Source organism: Mus musculus, chromosome 7, assembly GCF_000001635.26.
Source record: "Mus musculus strain C57BL/6J chromosome 7, GRCm38.p6 C57BL/6J".
NCBI classification, from domain to species: Eukaryota; Metazoa; Chordata; class Mammalia; order Rodentia; family Muridae; genus Mus; species Mus musculus.
This window is the reverse complement of record NC_000073.6, coordinates 85,736,565-85,756,740: the sequence shown is the minus strand read 5'-3', so window position 1 is coordinate 85,756,740 and position 20,176 is coordinate 85,736,565. Positions and strand designations below refer to the sequence as shown.

The 20,176-nt window shown below is 33.5% G+C and overlaps 1 protein-coding gene across 2 annotated transcripts; it reads left to right on the top strand.

Moving 5' to 3' along the window:
- Positions 1 to 1,759: 1,759 nt before the first annotated feature.
- On the top strand, positions 1,760 to 18,957 carry Vmn2r72 (vomeronasal 2, receptor 72). 2 transcript variants are annotated; one of them, NM_001105185.1, is made up of 6 exons: positions 1,760 to 1,937; positions 4,710 to 5,023; positions 5,394 to 6,200; positions 6,897 to 7,124; positions 7,498 to 7,621; positions 18,038 to 18,957. In NM_001105185.1, the coding sequence occupies exons 1-6, from the start codon at positions 1,760 to 1,762 to the stop codon at positions 18,955 to 18,957; spliced, it is 2,571 nt and encodes an 856-aa protein (NP_001098655.1). The 2 variants fall into 2 exon arrangements, with proteins under 2 accessions (NP_001098655.1, XP_006507878.1); XM_006507815.1 differs by having other exon boundaries at positions 1,760 to 1,956; positions 4,744 to 5,023.
- The last annotated feature ends 1,219 nt before the right edge of the window (positions 18,958 to 20,176 follow it).

Sequence of the window (20,176 nt, the reverse complement as noted above, 5' to 3'; positions counted from 1 at the left end):
TTAATCCATGTTCTTCAGGGCACAGGAATTACTGAAGTAATCTGAGCAGAATGAATGTAAGTTACAGAGTTTGTAGATGACTAGAAGAAAACATAATATTAGAAATGCCAGGGCAGGTGCAAATTCTCAGGGACTTTAAGAGTAAACACAAAGCCTTGTAAATCTAAGAAAGATCATATCCAAATGTAAAGAAGAGAGCTGCATTAACAATTCCATCATTGGTATTAATGAAAGGAAATTTTAGTTCCTAGAAAAGAAAGACAGATTTTGTATATTTTAATATAATCCACACCCAAATAACGTGACTGTCTTTCTTTGAACAACCACTTATCCTAAGCAATTTTCTGCAAAATGTAGGCTTTATAAATGTAAAAAATTATGTACCAAAGTTCTTTGTATGATAAATATGTGAATAGAAAGAATTAGGGAAGTATATTATTAAAATCAAAAATAGTGCAAAAATAAAGACAATCAAAGAACTAAAAAAATATTAATTTTTAAAAAAATATCACAGTCAGACCAATGCAATATAATATAGCAACTAGGAAAAAGCAAAATACAAAAGCTAATGAATGTCAGAACTCATATATTTTAGAAAATTTATTCTAACAAATGATAATAATAATAAAAAAATGATTAGTAGGTTAGATGCCCAACCACATACACTGAGTCTTTTAGCTGTCTTTTGTAGTGAGACTTTTTCAATTCTTTAATGGATAATTTTTGCTTCCTATTGCATATATATACATATACATATATATATATCACTCACAAAATCTTCCATAAAGTAAACTGCAACAGAAGAGTAATAAATAAATATGATTATAAATAACTTTAAATAGTAGTAATAGAAACTGAATATAATCTAGGGCTTATGTTCATTGTAAGGATGGATCATTATGCAAAACTCTTACATTATAATAAACTGGAATTCTTAATCAGTATAAAAATTAAGGTTAATAAAAGTTGAGCTTAAGAATGATATTCTGTGCACTCAACTTGTTGTTTAAAGTTCCCTTCAGAAAAATGAAAGTAAATTTTACTAGCCTTAAAATTCCTGCAAAATCAGCTTTTACAAAATAAATTTATGAAAACGTTAAATTCAAATTACTCATTCTTCCATAACACTGACACAAAAGTAATTCAATTTATAGTTACGAATTAAAGATAGAGGAAAACACCCTATAAGACACCTTATAAAATTAATCAATGCAAGTACTAGGGACACAGGGAGGGATTGATGATATTGTTAATTTGTTTATTACTGAGTTTAGTTTGGTTCAGTTGGAGTCATTGGCATAATTTGAAGCAAAGCTCATTTGGAATACCTGATGTAATCTGAGTTAACTGTTTCAAATTATCCAAAAAAAAAAAAACTGGTTTGATGAACCAGGCTTGTTAGAAAATTTGCAAAAGAGGAATCATAAATGATGTTCATTTCTACTGACATGGATGTAACAATAAGTGATATGGATGTAAAGGATAATAATGAAGAAAGTTGATTACACATTATTTTTTATGTGAACATATGATCTCAGATGCCGAGCCTAAGGATATAGATTATTTAAGAATCCTCTAGAGGCAAACAAGGAACTGAAAAGTAAATTGCTAAGAGAAGTACATTTGTCCTTTAGCAGTAGGTACAGTAATAAATAGTGTCACCTGGATGGGTTCACAAAATATTAATACATGTGACTCTTTCTATCTGAATGTATAAGCTGTATTTTGCTCAGGCAGATATCTTGCTGGCAGGATAAAGATGTTTTCTTTGATCTCTGTCTTCTGGTTTCTAAAGATTTCCTTTATTTTTTGTCATTTGAGTGACCCCAAATGCTTTTGGAGAATAAAAGATACTGAAAATAAAATAGGAGATATAGAAACTTATTGTTCCTTTTCTATTTCCACAAAGCCTGGTTATGTGAAGAATGACTATTTCAGTTGGAATCTAGACAAGAAGTAAGTGCATACTTCATTTCCATATTTTACTTTATTATAAGAGACAAGACAGAGATACTGAGATATAGATCATGATACCATGTGTCTTCTGGCTCTCCTTTTCTAGGAGATATCCAAAATTTATTTTATGTTTCAATGCTGGTAATTTTTTCAATTCTGGTTGTTTTATGAGTACCTTATTGTTTTTAATTTTTGAGTTACAATTTCTAAGTAAATGCTGAATGAATGAAACACGGTATTGACCTTGCTAGCAGAGAGACTCCCATAATTGCCAATTTCCAAATTATTTTTTCTTGAGATTTACCTGAGAATTTGGAACAAACATAGTTTTTGGCTGATTTCATAGACACTAAAATATATTGGTCTGCTAATGTTTCATCTGTCATCATGGATGCCCAATTCTTGTACATCAGCCATTTGGGAATCTGCACTTATCATTAGTTACATGTATTAATATGTACAAATTTTATTCAAATAATCTCTCTAGCATACCTTCAAATTTTTGTGGTCTATGAATCCTGCAGCAGAGGTCAGGACTGAGAGAACTATTTTTTCACAAGGAATAATTTCTGTTTCATTTCTTTGACATAATGTTTTAAAGGCATTGCCATATATATTTTTGTATTAATGTCAGAAGATTATGAAAATTTATCCATTAAAAAATTAAAATCATCTACCTATTCCAGCAGATAATTTTTAATTTTTTACAAAAAAAAGATGTCCATAGAAGCTATGACTTGGTATTTCGATTTTTAATTGCTAGAATAAAATATGTTGTCTGTGATACCTGAAAAATTTTGACAGAGGATTACTATGGGTACAGACATTTCTATTACCAAGACTGTCATTTACATATTTCAAAATTTTATTTCTCGTTATCACTGTTTATTTACATCTACTATACTCACTCAACATTTAAGTTTATTTCTGTTTTCCTAATAACATTCAATGTGTTTGGATTTACGGGAATTGAATGCACTTTATTAAAATTGATATATATTTTATGTGATATCTTTTTTAAATGGAGTTTCTGTATTTGAGATTTTAATTGAAGAAATTGTGATAATTTCTCCACAATGTTGTAGGACATTTATTTTTTAAAAGATTCAAATATTTTAATAATACCACACTTAAAATGATATAATATGTATATACATAGATATATACATAGAAAATATACGTGTGTGTATGTGTGTGTGCGTGTGTGTGTTTATGAGTCAGAGAAAAGGAGAGAGAGAGATTAGTACAGTGACATTGATTGACACATTTAGGCAAAGATTTTACTCACTTTTAAATAGAATATATAAGAATAAGATAAAATGGAAGAAAACATATTTTTGTCTTTGGATTATATCAAAAAAGTATTTAGAAAAAATGGTTGAAGCCATGTGTTTATATAATAGAGAAATTGAGTATTTAATAATAAAAAAATCAATATTCACGGTAAAATGTAGCATTGAGGAGATGAACGAGATATCCAAATGCTCAGATATAGATGAGAAAGAATGTAGGAGAGTTGTGTGAACAAGAACATCTTCAGAAACACGTTTGCACATCTCCAATAAACCTCTGATAAGCTAGATACTATTTCAGATAAGCCTGGTCTTATGTAAGTAAATGGTTTTTTAATACATTTAAATTCAAATTCTTTTAGCAGATTCAATATGTCTGAATGTTCTCTTTTATAAATATGTGAAGATTTATGTCCAGAACTCTAACAATTTGGACTCCATGAAGATGCAATGTATGTATGTTCAGGTGGTTCAGAAGGAGGGAGATCTAAAGAAGTGTTTTGATTTCTTTTTACTTACTATTAATAAGAAAAATATCAAGGCAATAATTTCCTGTCTAGACTTTAACAACAAAATGTTATGTTTTATGTAGAACATAAATTTTGGATGCATAAATGACTCAGTTTTTAAGTTTTAATATTGTCATGATCATTTACAAATGTGTGTGTGTGTGTGTGTGTGTGTAATAGAGAAGAATGATTATATAAAATTTCCTATAAGGCATTTTATATTACATAGAAGATATGGTTCCAAAACAATATATGTTTCTTATGCTATATTGTACATACACAAAAGAGATTATTGTACAGCTATTCACTGTTAATTTGTAACCAATACTTGGACATTTATATCATTAATATGATCATGACTGCACAGTTACATAAGCCAGCTATTTTTAGAAGTAATATATTGGAGTACTGTTTTGCCTATGTTGTTTGTGATCTACTTGCAAAACAATATATTAGACCAATGTGAATAAATTAGGATTTTCCAAAATATGACCATGATGACGGAGATAAAATAAAACTTAACACAAATTTAAATCTCAAATAGGAATCTTGCATGGATATACAATTAGAAGTATGAAGACATATTCTGCCTAAATACCTACTAGTAAAAATTTTAATGTTGTGTTTAGATATTTCTGAGAAACATCATAAAAGTTAGAGAAACATGGATTGTAGGGAAAAGTTCATGTTGATCATTTTTCTTCAGATCATATCTAAACATATCCTATGCCATCATTATGAACATGGAGAAGATGGCTGATGATAGCCTTATGATTTGTGGTCATAGGCTGTATAAAACAACAAAAATTTATATTTTTAGGAATTTAGAGAATTTAATGTAAACCTATGCTACATTCCCTTTTCTGTCAGTTAAAACCAGTACATAATTGTCAGATTTTTCTGTTGATTTCCTCTCTCTTTGCTAGAATTTTTCTGGCTCTTGCTTGTACAGTTTTAGAAATTATATTCTCTACTTCTGTTTTCAGGGTGACACCCAAGACCAACCATTTGATTTTCTCTGTTTATCTTGCCTTGGAAGAAATAAATATGAACTTCCATATTTTACCTAACATTTCTCTGGTAGTAAATGTTGAATGTCTCCGACAAAAATATGATGAAAAAACAGGTTTGGCTTTGCAATCTAAGGAATTTATCCCTAATTACTCCTGCACAAATGAAAGAAGATATTTAATTATATTTACAGCTCCTATATGGGCAGTAACTACAAGACTAGGACCACTCATGTTCATGTATAGCATTCCTGAGGTAAGTAAAGGTAGATCAATTTTAAGGAAATACTTTCTCACAACAAAGATTCTTTCTCAGTATGAAGGCAGTTAAAAAGGGAGAGAAAGGGCTTATGTTTATTATGATCTACCAAGCATAAATACATAGATACATTCTGTGGCAAAAAACAAAACCCACAACTTTATCATAAATGGGCATGGGAGTCAGCAACATTGTGAAATGTTATATCAGAAGACTCAGTATACTTTTATTGTTTAGAGAATCAAAAGGGATTGGATACAATTGTAATAATGAGATGAAGAATAAACACTTTCTAGAATGAATACACTCTGCTAAAGCACACTCTACATCATGTTCATATTTTTGCCTATGTTCTGTATTTTTTCAGCTTTACTGCGGTCATTTTCATCTTTCTTTGAGTGATAATGAGCAATTTCCTCACCTTTACCAGATATCTCCAAAGGACACATCTCTACCACTAGCCATGGTGTCCCTAATGGTTCATTTCAAATGGAACTGGATAGGAGCGATGATTACAAATGATGACCATGGAATTCAATTCCTTTCTAAATTGAGAGGAGAAATGCAAAAACACATGGTCTGTTTATCATTTGTGTTTGCTATCCTAACTGAGCATAGCATGGTCCGTAAAGAGTTTCATAAGAATTTTAATTTAATTGTAAGGTCATCAGCAAAAGTTGTGATAGTTTATGGAGACTATGCCTCTCCCATAGATCTTGTCCTCCATTGGTTTAAATCAAAAGGCCTTTTTAGAATCTGGGTTAGTGTGTCACAATTTGATATAATCACAAATCTAGGAGATTTCATGCTATATTCCTCCTCTGGGACATTCATTTTTTCACACCAGAAACCCGAAATATCTGGTTTCCAAAAATTTATCAAAACAGTATACCCTTCAAATTACAGTAGTGAATTTTCTTTTGCCAAACTATGGTGGACATATTTTAGATGTTCTTTGCCACCATCTAATTGTAAAACGCTGAAGAATTGTCCCACCAAAACTGTATTTAAATGGTTATTCAGGACACCACTTGGAATGGCCATGAGTGATACATGCTATAACTCATACAATGCTATACATGCTGTGGCCCATTCACTCCATGAGATGCTTCTGCAACAAGTAGACACGTGGTCAAATAATGATGGGAAGGATCTTGAATTTGACACCTGGAAGGTAATGAGTATTACACGAAATGACATTTATATGGTTTGGGTTCTTTAATAGAATTACATGGTCTAAAGCCATGTCAAAAAGAAATTTCACACATAAAAGTACATAGTTCTGTACTCCATTACTGAATACTTGACAGATCATGTTACTGTCATGTAATATGACACAGTCGACATTAGTATGCAAATCAGCATTCATTAGGTCATAAAATAATTTCCAGATATTTACTCCACATATGAGTCTTATGTATTATTTTTCTTATGAAATTCTTAAATAGAAATAAGAAAATTACTTGTCTTTCATGTTATTCAAATGTTGCTATTCAAGTTACTAAATAGACCCCAGATACTATCAAGTACTTTTCCATTAATTTCACTTATTAATAATTTCTATTTCATTGACTGTGATCAAATGACTCAAGTGGCAGAAAAAAACGTAGAGGACATGTCATTACTATCCAAGCATAACAATCAGGACTGTAGGTTTTAAGGCTCCAAATCCAGCAAGAAAATTTTATTAGTAAACAATGTGGAACTACCTTTACATCCACGTGAAATTTATTCTTGCATTTAGTGCTGAATACTTCTCATGAAGTTAGATTTTTGGAAAGGATATTAATAATTGGGTATGTTCTAAATGTAATACTTTCTGCTCTAATGTGGAAGCCTAGTTGAATCCAAAATGACAAATGTGTTTTAGATGTTCTCTATTCTGAAGACATTACAATTTGTAAATCCTGCTGGAGACCTAGTCAACATGAACCAGAATTTGAAACAGGATACAGAGTATGACATTTTCTATATCATGGATTTTCAAAAACATTATGGATTTAAAATGAAAATAGGAAGATTTTCAGGTCATCTGCCAAGTCGTCAACAGCTATATATGTCTAAAGAAATGATGGAGTGGGCTACAGATGTGGATCAGGTATTTATTCATAACTTTAATGCTTAACCCGTAGCAAAATTACCTAAAATATCCACCTATTTTGCTTTGCCATGTATAGCTCTGGCTGTCCTGGAACTCACTTTGTAGACCAGTCTGGCTTCACACTCAGAAATCTGCCTGCTTCTGCCTCCCAAGAGCTGGGTATAAAGGAGTACGCCACCACATCCAGCTTTTTGGTATTTCTTAATAAATAAATCATTATGCAGATATAATCCGTAAAAATACAAAATATTAAAATTTAATATATGTGTGTTAAACCAGGTCTTTCATTGTATCTCTGTTGTATGAATCACTGGATGATTGTCCATAGTGATATTGTACTTATTTTTATAATGTATATAATTTTTCACAGATTCTTCCCTCAGCATGTAATATCCCTTGCAAACCAGGATTCAGAAAATCCCCTGAGGAAGAAATGGATATCTGCTGTTTTGTTTGTAACCCCTGCCCTGAAAATGAAATTTCCAACATGACAAGTAAGGTTATAATTTATCAAAATATTCAGATTGAACTTTTCTCCCATATTAACATAGTTCTCAATGTCCATTTTGGAAAGTAAAGTGTATATCACATTAAAAATTAAAAATCTTCACATATACTGTTTTTTTAAAATAATAAACTCTCTCTTGAACTGTATTTTTGTCTCATTATTCTAGATCTCTGGAAAACAATATTTTTCCTAAATATTTCTGCAGAATACTAAAGATTACTGACTGTGTTATGATATGTTTTTGCTTTTCAATTTATAAAATAGAAATATTATGCATTAACAATACTTTACCTTTATTCACTTTACAGTCTACTCATGTCCCCCGTCTCTCCTCTTCTGCCAGTCCCATTCTTACAAATTCATCCCTCTCATATACTGTATCCTTCCAATTAGACAAGGACAGCTTCATCTTGGATTCTCTTCCACTATGCTATATATTCAAAGCAGGACTAGTGCTGAAGCCCAATGAGGCAGCTAAAGTAGGGGAATTAAATCCTATGGCAGGTCACTAAGATGGAGATAAATTTTGCTCTACTTTTGACAAGACCCAGATGAAGAACTAGCTGTACATTTGCTTTTATGATTAGGGAGCCTAGTTCCAGTCATGGCATGCTCCCCAGTTGGTGGTCTAGTCATTATGAATTCCTAGAGGCCCAGGTTATTTGACGCTGTAGAAGTTCTTGTAGTGTTCTTGACTTTTCTAGCTCACCTGTGTCTATTTCACATTTTATAGAATATTCGATAAAGTCATCCTGATAGTTGCTGGGTTTTTTTTGTTTTTTTGTTTGTTTTGTTTTTTATCTATTTACACCTGCTCTTACATGAAGCCCCTCAGGAGACAGTTCTGCTACATTCCTGTTTACAAGCATAACAGTACTATTAATAGTGGCAGTCTTTGGCTCCATCATAAAATTCGGGAAAATCATTGGTTCCCACAGCTCCATCTTTACCCCTGTAAATAGTCATCACATATATTTGATTGACGGTTCCCTGGATGGATTGATGATGTCTCTTTCATTTCTCTTGAAGTTGTGCCTATCTATAGTAGGTAGCCAATTACGTTTCTATATCCCTTTCTGCTTAGATCTTTAGAGTCATCATTGTGTATTCCCTGTATCCTGACCTTTTCCAGGCCTCCAGCTCATCACAGAGCAGCCCATCTCAATTTCTAATCTCATTCCCATTTCTCTGACACCTTCACATCATAGTTTTTCACCATCCGTTTGCCCCCTAACCCCCCCTTCAAAACTTTTTCTATCTTAATTGACTTCCTAAGACTATTTAGTTGCATCTTCTGTGTAATATTTGCATATTCTCATTTGGAAACACTTTATTACCCCATTTTTGGGGGCCAGTGGATTGTAGTATGTTTATGCTGAAATTTATGGCTAATGTCTACATGTAAATGAATATGTAAGATCCATGTATAGTTTTTTGCTCTGTCCTGTCTCACTCAGGATGATATACTAAAACTTCATTCATATTTCAAGATATGGGGGTTTTCCTAGATGAATAGTATTCTTTTGTGTACGTGTGTCCCATTTTTTATGCTTTCTTCAGTTGAGGGAAATCTTGCTTGTTTCTTTTTTTGTGGTATTATGAATAAAGCTGAGATTAACATAGTAGAACAAGTCTCTGTGGTAGAGTGGGGCATCTTTTTTGTATATAGCTGAAGTGGTATAGCTTGGTCATGAAGTACAAGTATTCTTAGTTTTCTGAGAAAATATCAAATTGATTTCCAAAGTGCTTGTACAAATTTATATTGCCACCAGCAATGAAGGAGCTTTTTCTGTTTGCACATGATCTTAGTACTTTGTGGCACCACTTGAGATAATTTTTTTTATTATTATATCCATTCTTTCAGGTGTAAAGTGATATCTCAGGATTCTTTGATTTGCATTTCACAGATGACAATTTAGTGGTAACATGAGGTCTAGTTTTTGTCATAGCCTGAAATAGTCATAATCATGGCAAAGAGACTGTAATATGGGTGAATGCTAGATTCTACCCCACAGGAGCTACACCTCCTTATGTTCAGTAACCTGCGAGGAAACTGTCCTCAGCAATGGAGGGACACACTTAAGTTTCAAATGATGAACTTCTGTTCTAGCATCAGTCTGTCTTGTTTAGGGACTTTCATGGGAAGTACTCAGCCAACAAGACAGCCAAATTTATTACTTCATACCAATGGCCTAGTGACCAAAGATGGCATGTTCAGTCTCTGTATACTTGTTAAGAGAAGTTCTCAATAGGATCATCTTTATACATCCAGGTGATTTTCACTGAACTGTATTTCCACAGTGCCCATGAAATACCTTCCAAGTCCAGCTTTTTGTCTCCATCTGCTCTCTCTCCATAACCTACAAAAGATCACTTCCTTTCCTTTCTTCTTGATCTCCAATAACAAATATGATATATTTTTCTTGTCAGAGAGATACACCTTTTACTGTTCAGACTTCTTCTGTACATACCTCTCTGGGCTTGTGCATTATAGCTTCTTATCATTTATTTAACAGCAATTGTCCAATTTTGAACCAATATATACAATATTTGCTTTCTGTCACTGGGTTATTTTATTCAGGTTGACTTCTTTTTTGTTCCATCCATTTCGAACAAAATTTCATCAAGTCATTTTGTTCTAAACAGTTGAGTTATCCTGCATTGTGCAGATGTAGTATATTTTCCTTATCCTTTATTGAGTTGAAGTACATTTAGGTTGTTTTCATTTTCTGATTCTTTTCAATAAAACTAAAAAGATCATAATAAAGCAAGTGATGTTATGGTTAGGTGAACATATTTTGGGTACGTATTTAAGAGTGTTAAAGCTGGTTTTGGTAGTAAATCTAATCCCAATTTTCTTAGTAATTTCCATATTGATTTATACTCACATCAACAATGAAGGTACATTCCTGTTGGCCCAATATGAGTAATGGCTTGTATTATTATTAACATTAATAATAATAATAAATATAAATTTATATTTAAATTTGGTTATAACATGTTAATATTTTTATTGGATTTTTTTCTTTTTTTCCATTTCAAATTTTATCCCCTTTCCTGTTTTCCCCCCAGAATGCTTCTATTCCATCTCCCAAACCTGCTTCTATTGGGATGTTTCCCTTTCCACACAACCACTCCTGTCTTCCTGCCATGGCATTTCTCTACACTGGAGCAACGAGCCTTCACAGGACCAAGGGTTTTTCCTCCCATTGGTGCCCGACAAAACCACCCTCTGCTACACATATGGCTAGAGCCATTGTCCCCTCCATGTGTACGTGAGCTCTTTGTGGTCTGGTTGGTTGATAATATTGCTCTTCCTATGGTGCTGCAAACCACTCCATCTCCTTTAGTCCTTTCTCTAACTCCTCCATTAGGGAGCCTGTGCTCAGTCCAATGGTTGTCTGTGAACCTCTCTGTCTCTGTATTTGTCAGATTCTGGCAGAGCTTCTCACTAGACAGGAATATCAGACTCATGTCAGCATGCACTTCTGAGCATCCAAGATAGTCTCTAGGTTTTGTGTCTATATATGAGATGGGTCCCCATGTAGAGTAGTCTTTGTATGGCCATCCTTTGGTCTCTGTATTTGCTTCCAAGAATATTCCACACTTGGTTGGCTATAACCTTGATATAAATTGTCTTTAGCATCTTTAGGTATGTTTCTTGCATTAGAAATTGCACAACTATTTAGCATGATGAGGTGGATAATATATTTGCTGTATTCCTGAATAATTTTACATGTTTATTTGTTAGAGAAATTAATCTATAATTCCCTTTCTCTATTGAAATTTTATGTAGCTTGTGTGTTAGCATAACTAGAGATTCAGAAAACAAGCTGGAAAATGTTCCTTTTGTATTTATTTTTTGGAATTATTTGGAATGTACTGGTGTTATGTCTTTGAATTTCTGGTTGAATTTTTACCTAAGACATAGGCTTTGTTGTGTTTGGGAGTATTTAAATGAGTGGTTCTATTCAATGGGTGGTATTGGTCTATGTAAATTATTTGTCTGGCTATGACCTCACTTTGGTAAGTATTCTATATCAGAAAAATAATCAATTTTATTAGATTTTGTGGAGTGCTAGTCCTAATAATTCCCTTCAGTGTCTGCTATTTTTTCTTTTTCTTTCTTTCTTCCTTTCTTTCTTTCTTTCTTTCTTTCTTTCTTTCTTTCTTTCTCTCTCTCTCTCTCTCTCTCTCTCTCTCTCTCTCTCTCTTTCTTTCTTTCATATTTTGTTATTTTTTTCTTCTATGACCTTTTATTTGGATAAAGGTCATCCTATTTTGTTGAATTCATTAAAAATTTATATTTTCTAAGTTCTTCTGTTATTATCTATTTTTTATTTTTTATTTATTTTTTTACCAGGTTTCTCTGTATAGCCCTGGCTGTCCTAGAACTTACTCTGTAGAACTGGCTGAACTTGAACTCAGAAATATCTCTGCCTCTGCCTCCCAAACTTGGGTTTAAAGGCATGTGCCACCACTGCCTGGCAGTCATTATTTTTTTATGTTTATATTATCAATTTCACCCCTCATTTTCATAATTTATTGCCATCTAATTTCCTAAGGTATATTTAAACCTTTTGTTGTTGTTTTTGTAGTTGAGCCTTTAGATGTGCTGTTAACTTGCCAGTTTGAATTCTCTTTAATTTCTTAAGCAATTACTTAGTGCTACTAACATTTCATTTAGCAGCTCTCTCATTGTGTGCCATGTATTTGAGATTGTTGTGTACAAATGTTCATTGAATTCTAGAAAGTCTTCATTTTTTTATTTTTTGTTTCATCCATTATTTCTTTAAACTAGGTGTTGTAAATTTCTTATGAGTTTGTAAGCCTTCTGTGATTCCATTTGAATATATTGCTCATCAACAATATTTGGTGATTTGCTAGGATGTAGTGAGTTATTTAAATTTTCATGGATCTTTTGAGACTTGTCTTGTTTCTGAGTAGGTATATTTTTTGAGAAAACTGTGTGTGTTCCTGAAAAAAGAAATCTATTCTTTAATGTTTAGCATAATGATCTGTATATATTTGTTACATTAATTTGGTTTATAAGATTAGTTAGCTCAAATATCTTCATTTTATACTTTTGTCTAGATGAATTGTCCACTGATTTGTGTATGTAGTTGAAGCTGTGTGCATCTGCATCTGTGATGGTCAGGCTCTAGCAGAACTTCTTTATGACAGCTAAATCAGGCTCCTGTCAGCAAGTGCTTATTTGTATCAGCAATAATATCTGGGTTTGGTGTCTGTAGAAGGGATATTTGCATAGGTGGTGCAGTCTCTGGATGGCTTTTCTTTGAATCTCTACTCCACTATTTGTCCCTGCACTTTGTTTTAATAAGCAGAATTCAGGATTAAAATTTTGGATGTGGGTGTGTGGCACCATTGCTCAACCAGAGGCCATGCCTATCCACTAGATGTGGTCTCTATAGGTTCTATCTCCAAATTTGTTGGGTATTTCAGATAATGTCCTCCCTCTTGTGTCCTGGGAATCTTTTGAGTCCCTGGCATCTGGAAGTTACTAGTGGCTACACCCAGTTACCCTCCTCAGTTGTTACTCTCCTTTAAAATTCATGAACTTTTGTACTTTTCCTCTATCTCAGTACTTATATGACCTGCCCACTTTTTCCCCTACCCCTCACTCCCTCCATTATTACCATCTCCCTCTGCTTCCAAAATGTATTTCATTCCCCCTTCTGAGTAGAACAGTAGCTTCCACACATTAGTGTGGTCTTCTTTCTTCTTGGGTTTCATATGGTATAAGAGGTGTATAGTGGGAATTCTCTAGGTTCTTTTTTGATAATATCCACTTATAGATTCCATGCCTTGTGTGTGTGTGTGTGTCTGTGTGTGTGTGTGTGTGTGTGTGTGTGTGTGTGTGTGTGTGTGTGTGTGTTTGTGTTATTTTTGGCAGGGTTACCTAACAAAGGTGATATTTTCACATTCCATCCATTGACCTGTGAATTTTGTGAAGTCTTTGTTTTTAATAGTTAAGTAGTATTCCATTGTGTAAATATAGCACATTTACTGTACTCATTCCTCTGTTGAGAGTACCTCTAGTTTGTTTCCAGCTTCTATCTATTATAAATAAGGCTGCTGTGCATTTCGTGGAGCATGTGTCCTTGCTATATGTTAGAGCATCATTTGCCCTGGAGCTATAAAACTGGGGCCTCAGGAAACATTATTTCCAATTTTATGGGAAACCACCAAGCTTATTTCCGGTGGTTGGACCATCTCACAATCCCAGCAGCAATGGAAGAGTGTACCTCTTTCTCCACAACCTTGTAAGCATCTCTTGTAACCTGAGTTTTTGATCTTAGCCATTGTGATGGGTGTGAGGTTGAATTTCAGGGTTGTTGATTTGCATTTTCCTGCTGACTAAGGATATTAAACATTTTTTTAAATTTTATACAATATTTTATTTACTTACATTTCAAATAGTATTCCCTTTCCTGGTTTCTTCTACAACCCCCCCCCCATCCCATTCTTTCTACTCCTGCTTCTATGCAGTGCTCCCCCATCCTCCCAATACGGAATCCTCTTCCTTTAATGGCTTCAAACCTTCTCAGTACAAAGGGAATCTCCTCCTATCGATGTCCAACAAGGCAATCCTCTGCTACATATGTGCCTGGAGCCATAGGTCCTGCCATGTTTACTCTTCGGTTGATATGTTTAGTTCCTGGGACCTCTGGGTTATCTGGTTGGTTGATATTGTTCTGTATATGGGTTGCATACCCATTCAGCAAGATCAGTCCTTTCTCTAACTACCACACTGGAGACCACCTCCTCAGTCCAATAATTGGCTGCAAGGATCCACCTCTGCATTTGCCAGGCTCTGACAAAGCCTCTCAGGAGTCTATACCGGGTGCCTGACAGCAAGCTCTTCTTTAAGTGCTTCTCATCCATTCAAGAATCCTCTGTTGAGAATTTGATGTTCAGTTCTGTACCCCATTTTAATAGGGTTATTTGGTTCTCTGGAGACCAACATCTTGAGTTCTTCGCATATTTTGGACGTTAGCCGATTTTAGATGTAAGGCAGTTAAAGGTCTTTTCCTAATCAGTGGGTTCCAATTTTCTTCTATTGACAATGTCCTTTGCCTTACAGAAGCTTTTCAATTTTATGAGGTCCCATTCATTCAATCTTGACCTTAGAGCATAAGCCTGGGTGTTATATTCAGGAAATTTTCTCCTTGCCAATGTACTTGAGGTTCTTTCCTGCTTCCTCTTCTATTAGATTCATTTTATCTGGTTATGTGGAAATTCTTGATCCACTTGGACTTTAGCTTTGTACAAGGAGATAAGATTTGATCAATTGCATTCTTCAACATGCTGATCACCAGTTGAACAAGCACCATTTCTTACAAGTACTGTCTTTTTCCACTGGATTGTGTTAATTTTCTTGGTATTTCGGTTTATTGCTGGGTCTTCAATTGGGCTTCAGTTATGTACCTGTCTGACTCTGTGCCAATAACGTGCATGTTTTATCAGTGTTGCTCTGGAGTAGAGGTTAAGTTTAGGGATGGTGATTCCCCAAGAAGTTCTCTTATTGTTGAGAATACTTTTTCCTATCCTGGGTTTTTGATATTCGAACTGAATTTGAGAATAGTTCTTTTTATCTCTTTGAAGAATTGAGTTGGAATTTTGATAGGGATTGCAATGAATCTGTCGACTGCTTTTGTAACATGGCCATTTTTAATATTTTAACTCGGTCTACCCGTGATCATGAGAGATCTTTCCATCTTGAAGTCTTCTTCAATTTCTTTCTTCAGAGACATGAAGTTCTTGATGTACAGATTTTTCACTTGCTTGGTTACAGTCACACAAAGGCATTTTATATTGTCACTAATGTTAATGATGTGGTTTACTTAATTTCTTTCTCAGCACACTTATTCTTTTAGAAGAGGAAGGCTCTTTATCCGTTTGAGTTAGATTTGCATCCAGTCACTTTTCCTGGAGTTGTTTATCAGGTATAGGACTTCTTTCATGGATTTTTCCTTTTCTTTTTTCTTTTTTTGCCATCACTTGTGTGCATTATCATATCATCTGAAAGTACTGATATCTCTACTCCCTCCTTTTGAATTTGTAATATTTTTATTTCATTTTATCTCATTTTATTTCAATTGCTATGGCTGGAACTTCAAGTCCTACATTGAATAGATGGGGGAGAGTGGACAGCCTTGTCTTGTCCCTGATTTTAGTGGGATTGCTTCACATTTCTCTATATTTAGTGGGATGCTGGCCATAGGATTACTCTATATTGCATTTATTATATTTAGGCATGGCCTTTGATTTCTAGGTTTCTCCAATACTTTTGTCAAGAAGGGCTCTTTTATTTTGTCAAAGGCTTTTTCAGAATCTAATGAGATGATCACATTGTGGGTTTTTATTTTTATTGCAGTTTTTTATATATTATATTATATTGTGTTGATGGATATCCATATGTTGAACCAACCCTGCATCACAGGGATGAAGTCTTCTTGATCAGAGTGAATGATCATTTTGATATGTTCTTGCATTCAGATTGCATGAATTTTATAGAGTATTTTTACATCAATGTTCATGAAGAAAAATAGATTTAAGTTCTCTTTCTTTTTTGGGTCTTTGTGTGATAAAGGTATCAGTTTAGTTGTAGACTCATAGAATTTACTAGGTAGTGTTTCCCCTGTATCTTTTTTTATGAAATAATATGAGAAGTAATGATTTTAGGTCTTTTCTTAAGGTCTGAATGAATTCTACACAAAGACCAATTGGTCCTGGGGATTTTATTCTTTGTATACTTTGATTAACTGATTCAATTTCCGTGGGGGTTGTTTTACTGTTTAATGGTTTCTCTGATACTGATTTAACTTTGGCATCTGGTACCTAAAACATTATCCATTTCATCTAGATTTTCTAATTTTATGAGTATAGGCTTTTGTAGTAATATTTGGTAATATTTTAATTTCTTCAGTTTCTATTGTTATGCCTCCATTTTCATTTCTGATTTTGTTAATTTGAATATGGTCTCTGTGCCCTCTGATTATTCTGGCTAAGGGTTTATCTATCTTATTGATTTTCTCAATGCCCCATCTCATGGTTTTGTTGATTCTTTGAGTAGATCTCTTTGTTTATATTTGAATAACTTCATCCCTGAGTTTGATTATTATCTATTGTCTACTACTCTTATATATATTTGCTTAGATTCGTTCTTGAGCTTTATGACATGTTGTTAAGCTGCTAGAATATGTTCTTGACAAATTCTTTTTGGAAGCACTCAGAGCTATGAATTTTCTGCTTACCACGGCTTTCATTGTGGCCCATAAGTTTGGGTATGGTTTTGTTTTCATTTTCATTAAATTCTAAATCCTCTTTAATTTCTTTTTTTTCTTTAAATTTATTCCTTGACTAAGTTATCATTGTGTAGCTAGTTGTTTAGCTTCCATGTATATAGGGGCTTCCTGTTGTTCTGTTGTCATAGAAGTGCAGCATTGGTCTGTGCTGATATGATAGAATGCATGTGATTATTTCAATTTTCTTTTATTGGTTGACACTTGTTTTGTGTCCAATTATATGGTCTTTATTTGAGAAGCTACCATGAGGTTCTGAGAAGGTATATTCTTTCTTTCAGGGTGAAATGTTCTGAAGATACGTATTAATTCCATTAGGTTTATACCTTCTCTTACTTTCACTGTTGTCTCTGTTTAGATTCTGTTTCCATGATCTGTCCACTGGTATGAGTAGAGTGTCAAAGTCTCCTATTATTGTGTAAGATAGGTTCAATGTGTACATTGAGCTTCCTTATGTTTCGTTTACAAATGTGGGTGCCCTTGCTTTTGGGGCAGAGATATTCAAGATGTTCAAGTTCTCCTCCATCTGGATTTTTCCTTTAATCAGTATCTGGTATTATCCTTTTCTTTCTTTCTTTCTTTCTTTCTTTCTTTCTCTCTTTCTTTCTTTCTTTTTTGATAATTTTGTTTGAAAATCTATTTTACTTGATATTAGGATTGCAAAATTATAATGTAGAACAAAAGAATTGCTGATCTTTAAACAGTAAGATGTATGGACACAGCCCACTATTAGTTATTTTTGCATAATTTAGAGCATAATTTAATTATAAAAGTTTGCTTTTTAGGTTGATGAATGGTCAATCTATGTGATTGTGGAAACATCAAAATTATGTGTTGATATGAGTTTTTGAAATATGCTATAAATATTTTGAATATATAAGATAATTATAAGCAAATCTTGAATAAAGATGACAAGCATTAAAATTTGTATCAAATGCCATGAATTTTCCACATTTAAATTAACCTATACCACAAGATGGAAGTCTAATTTAGCTATTACTTTTCCTATGCACTAACTCAGTATATCTTGTAAATGAAAATAAATATTTCTGATAACCCTTTCCTTCCTATACTAGACATGGATCAGTGTGTGAAGTGTCGAGAAGATCAATATGCAAATGAAGACCATACTCTCTTCCTCCAAAAAGTTGTGTCTATTTTAGATTATAGAGAACCTTTGGGAAAAGCTCTAGCTGGCTTTGCTCTATGCTTCTCTGTCCTTACGTCTGGTATATTCTGCGTCTTCCTGAAACACAGAGAAACTCCCATAGTCAAAGCCAATAACCAAACTCTCAGCTATGTACTACTCATCTCCCTCATATTTTGTTTTATCTGTTCCTTGCTTTACATTGGTCATCCCACTACGGTCATCTGTATCCTGCAGCAGACCACTTTTGCCATTGCTTTCACTGTGGCTACCTCTACTATTTTGGCTAAGACGATTACTGTTCTACTAGCATTCAAGATAACTATTCCAGGAAGAAGAATGAGGTGGCTGCTTGTGTCAGGGGCACCCAAGTATATCATTCTCATATGCACCATGATTCAGCTGATTCTTTGTGGAATTTGGCTGGGAACTTCTCCTCCATATGTTGATGCTGATGTACACATGGTACATGGCCACATCATCATTGTTTGCAACAAAGGTTCAGTGATTGCCTTCTACTGTGTCCTTGGATACATGGGCTCTTTTGCTTTAACAAGTTTCACTGTAGCTTTCTTGGCCAGGAACCTGCCTGATACATTCAATGAAGCCAAGCTCTTGACATTCAGCATGCTGGTGTTCTGCAGTGTCTGGATCACTTTCATCCCTGTCTACCAAAGCACCAAAGGCAAGACTATGGTTGCTGTGGAAGTGTTCTGTATCTTGGCATCAAGTGCAGGGCTTCTTCTTTGCATTTTTGCCCCTAAATGCTACATTATTTTATTAAGACCACACATAAATTCTTTTCGAAATTTCAGGAAGCCACATGCAAAAACTGAAAATATAAGTTAAATTAACCACTTATATACTATACCAAAATTATCTACATTTTTACAAAGCTGCTTTTACTCCTCAAGTATTATGTTGAAATATGAAGTTTCTATTGTGTAAACAATGTAGAACATATGCTGTATAATAAAATTCAAAAACATGACCTGGACCTTAGTTTGTTGAATAAACTTTGTAATCAGACACTTTTATACCTCTAATTCCAGTTTGTTTTTATTATCAAACTATCAGGTATCTAAAAGTGGTATTTGGGTTTGCAAACTATTTCATGTATTGTCAACCTACCTGTATTAATTTTGTGTAGTTTTTACTTTCAAGAAAAATATTGCCATGTTGATAGTACATACATGTAGACATTATGAAGGAATCCTCATATTTTTCTAGTTTTGCAAAGAATTTTATAAAAAACAATTAAAAATTTTCTGTGTAACATGATATTCCAGGATATGGAATGATAAAAAATTATGATGTTATCACTGCCTTCTGTCTCAATTTGAATACAGACCATAATGATGATACTCCATAATTTATACTTTAATTCTGCTGAAAGCCTCATGAATGAGATATATACAAGTCCATAAAAATCTGTTGTTATTTTGCTAAGTGTCCATTCTTTAAAATTCTTATCTTTGTATTGATGTTTCTATTTTAGGACATAGACTTCTCTTAAACGTAGTCATAGGTAATTAATCATATAACATATAGCAATTAGTTAAGAAATGCACAATGGTTTTAACTACAAAGAATAACAGATCAGGTGCTCCACTTTAAGTAAACCAGCTTCATAATCAAGGCTTGGAAAATTTCAAGGCATAGGTGGCAGACAAACAAAGGGCCAATCACTTAGAAGTGTTGTGATGTTCTATTTTTATAATAGGATGCTGTTCTTGAAATTCTAATTACTAAACAAAATCTCCAAAATGTCAAAAATTGAAAACACTGGCATAAATTCAGGAGTCCTTATTTAGGTCTCCTCCAACGTTCTTTAAACTATAAGTAGAGAGGGAATTTTGAAGGAAAACTCATTATTTTTTGAGGACATGGTTTATGCTAGAATATATACTATCTAGTAAATGGCCCTAAATCTTTGCAGTCTAGCATAACTAACTATACATAGTGAATTAACAAAAAACAAAGCCAAAATTTAGGAGAAGTTTGTATTGAAAAGTGGCAGAAGCAATATAGGGAAAGGAGGAATGAATATTATTATGCTACAATGAAA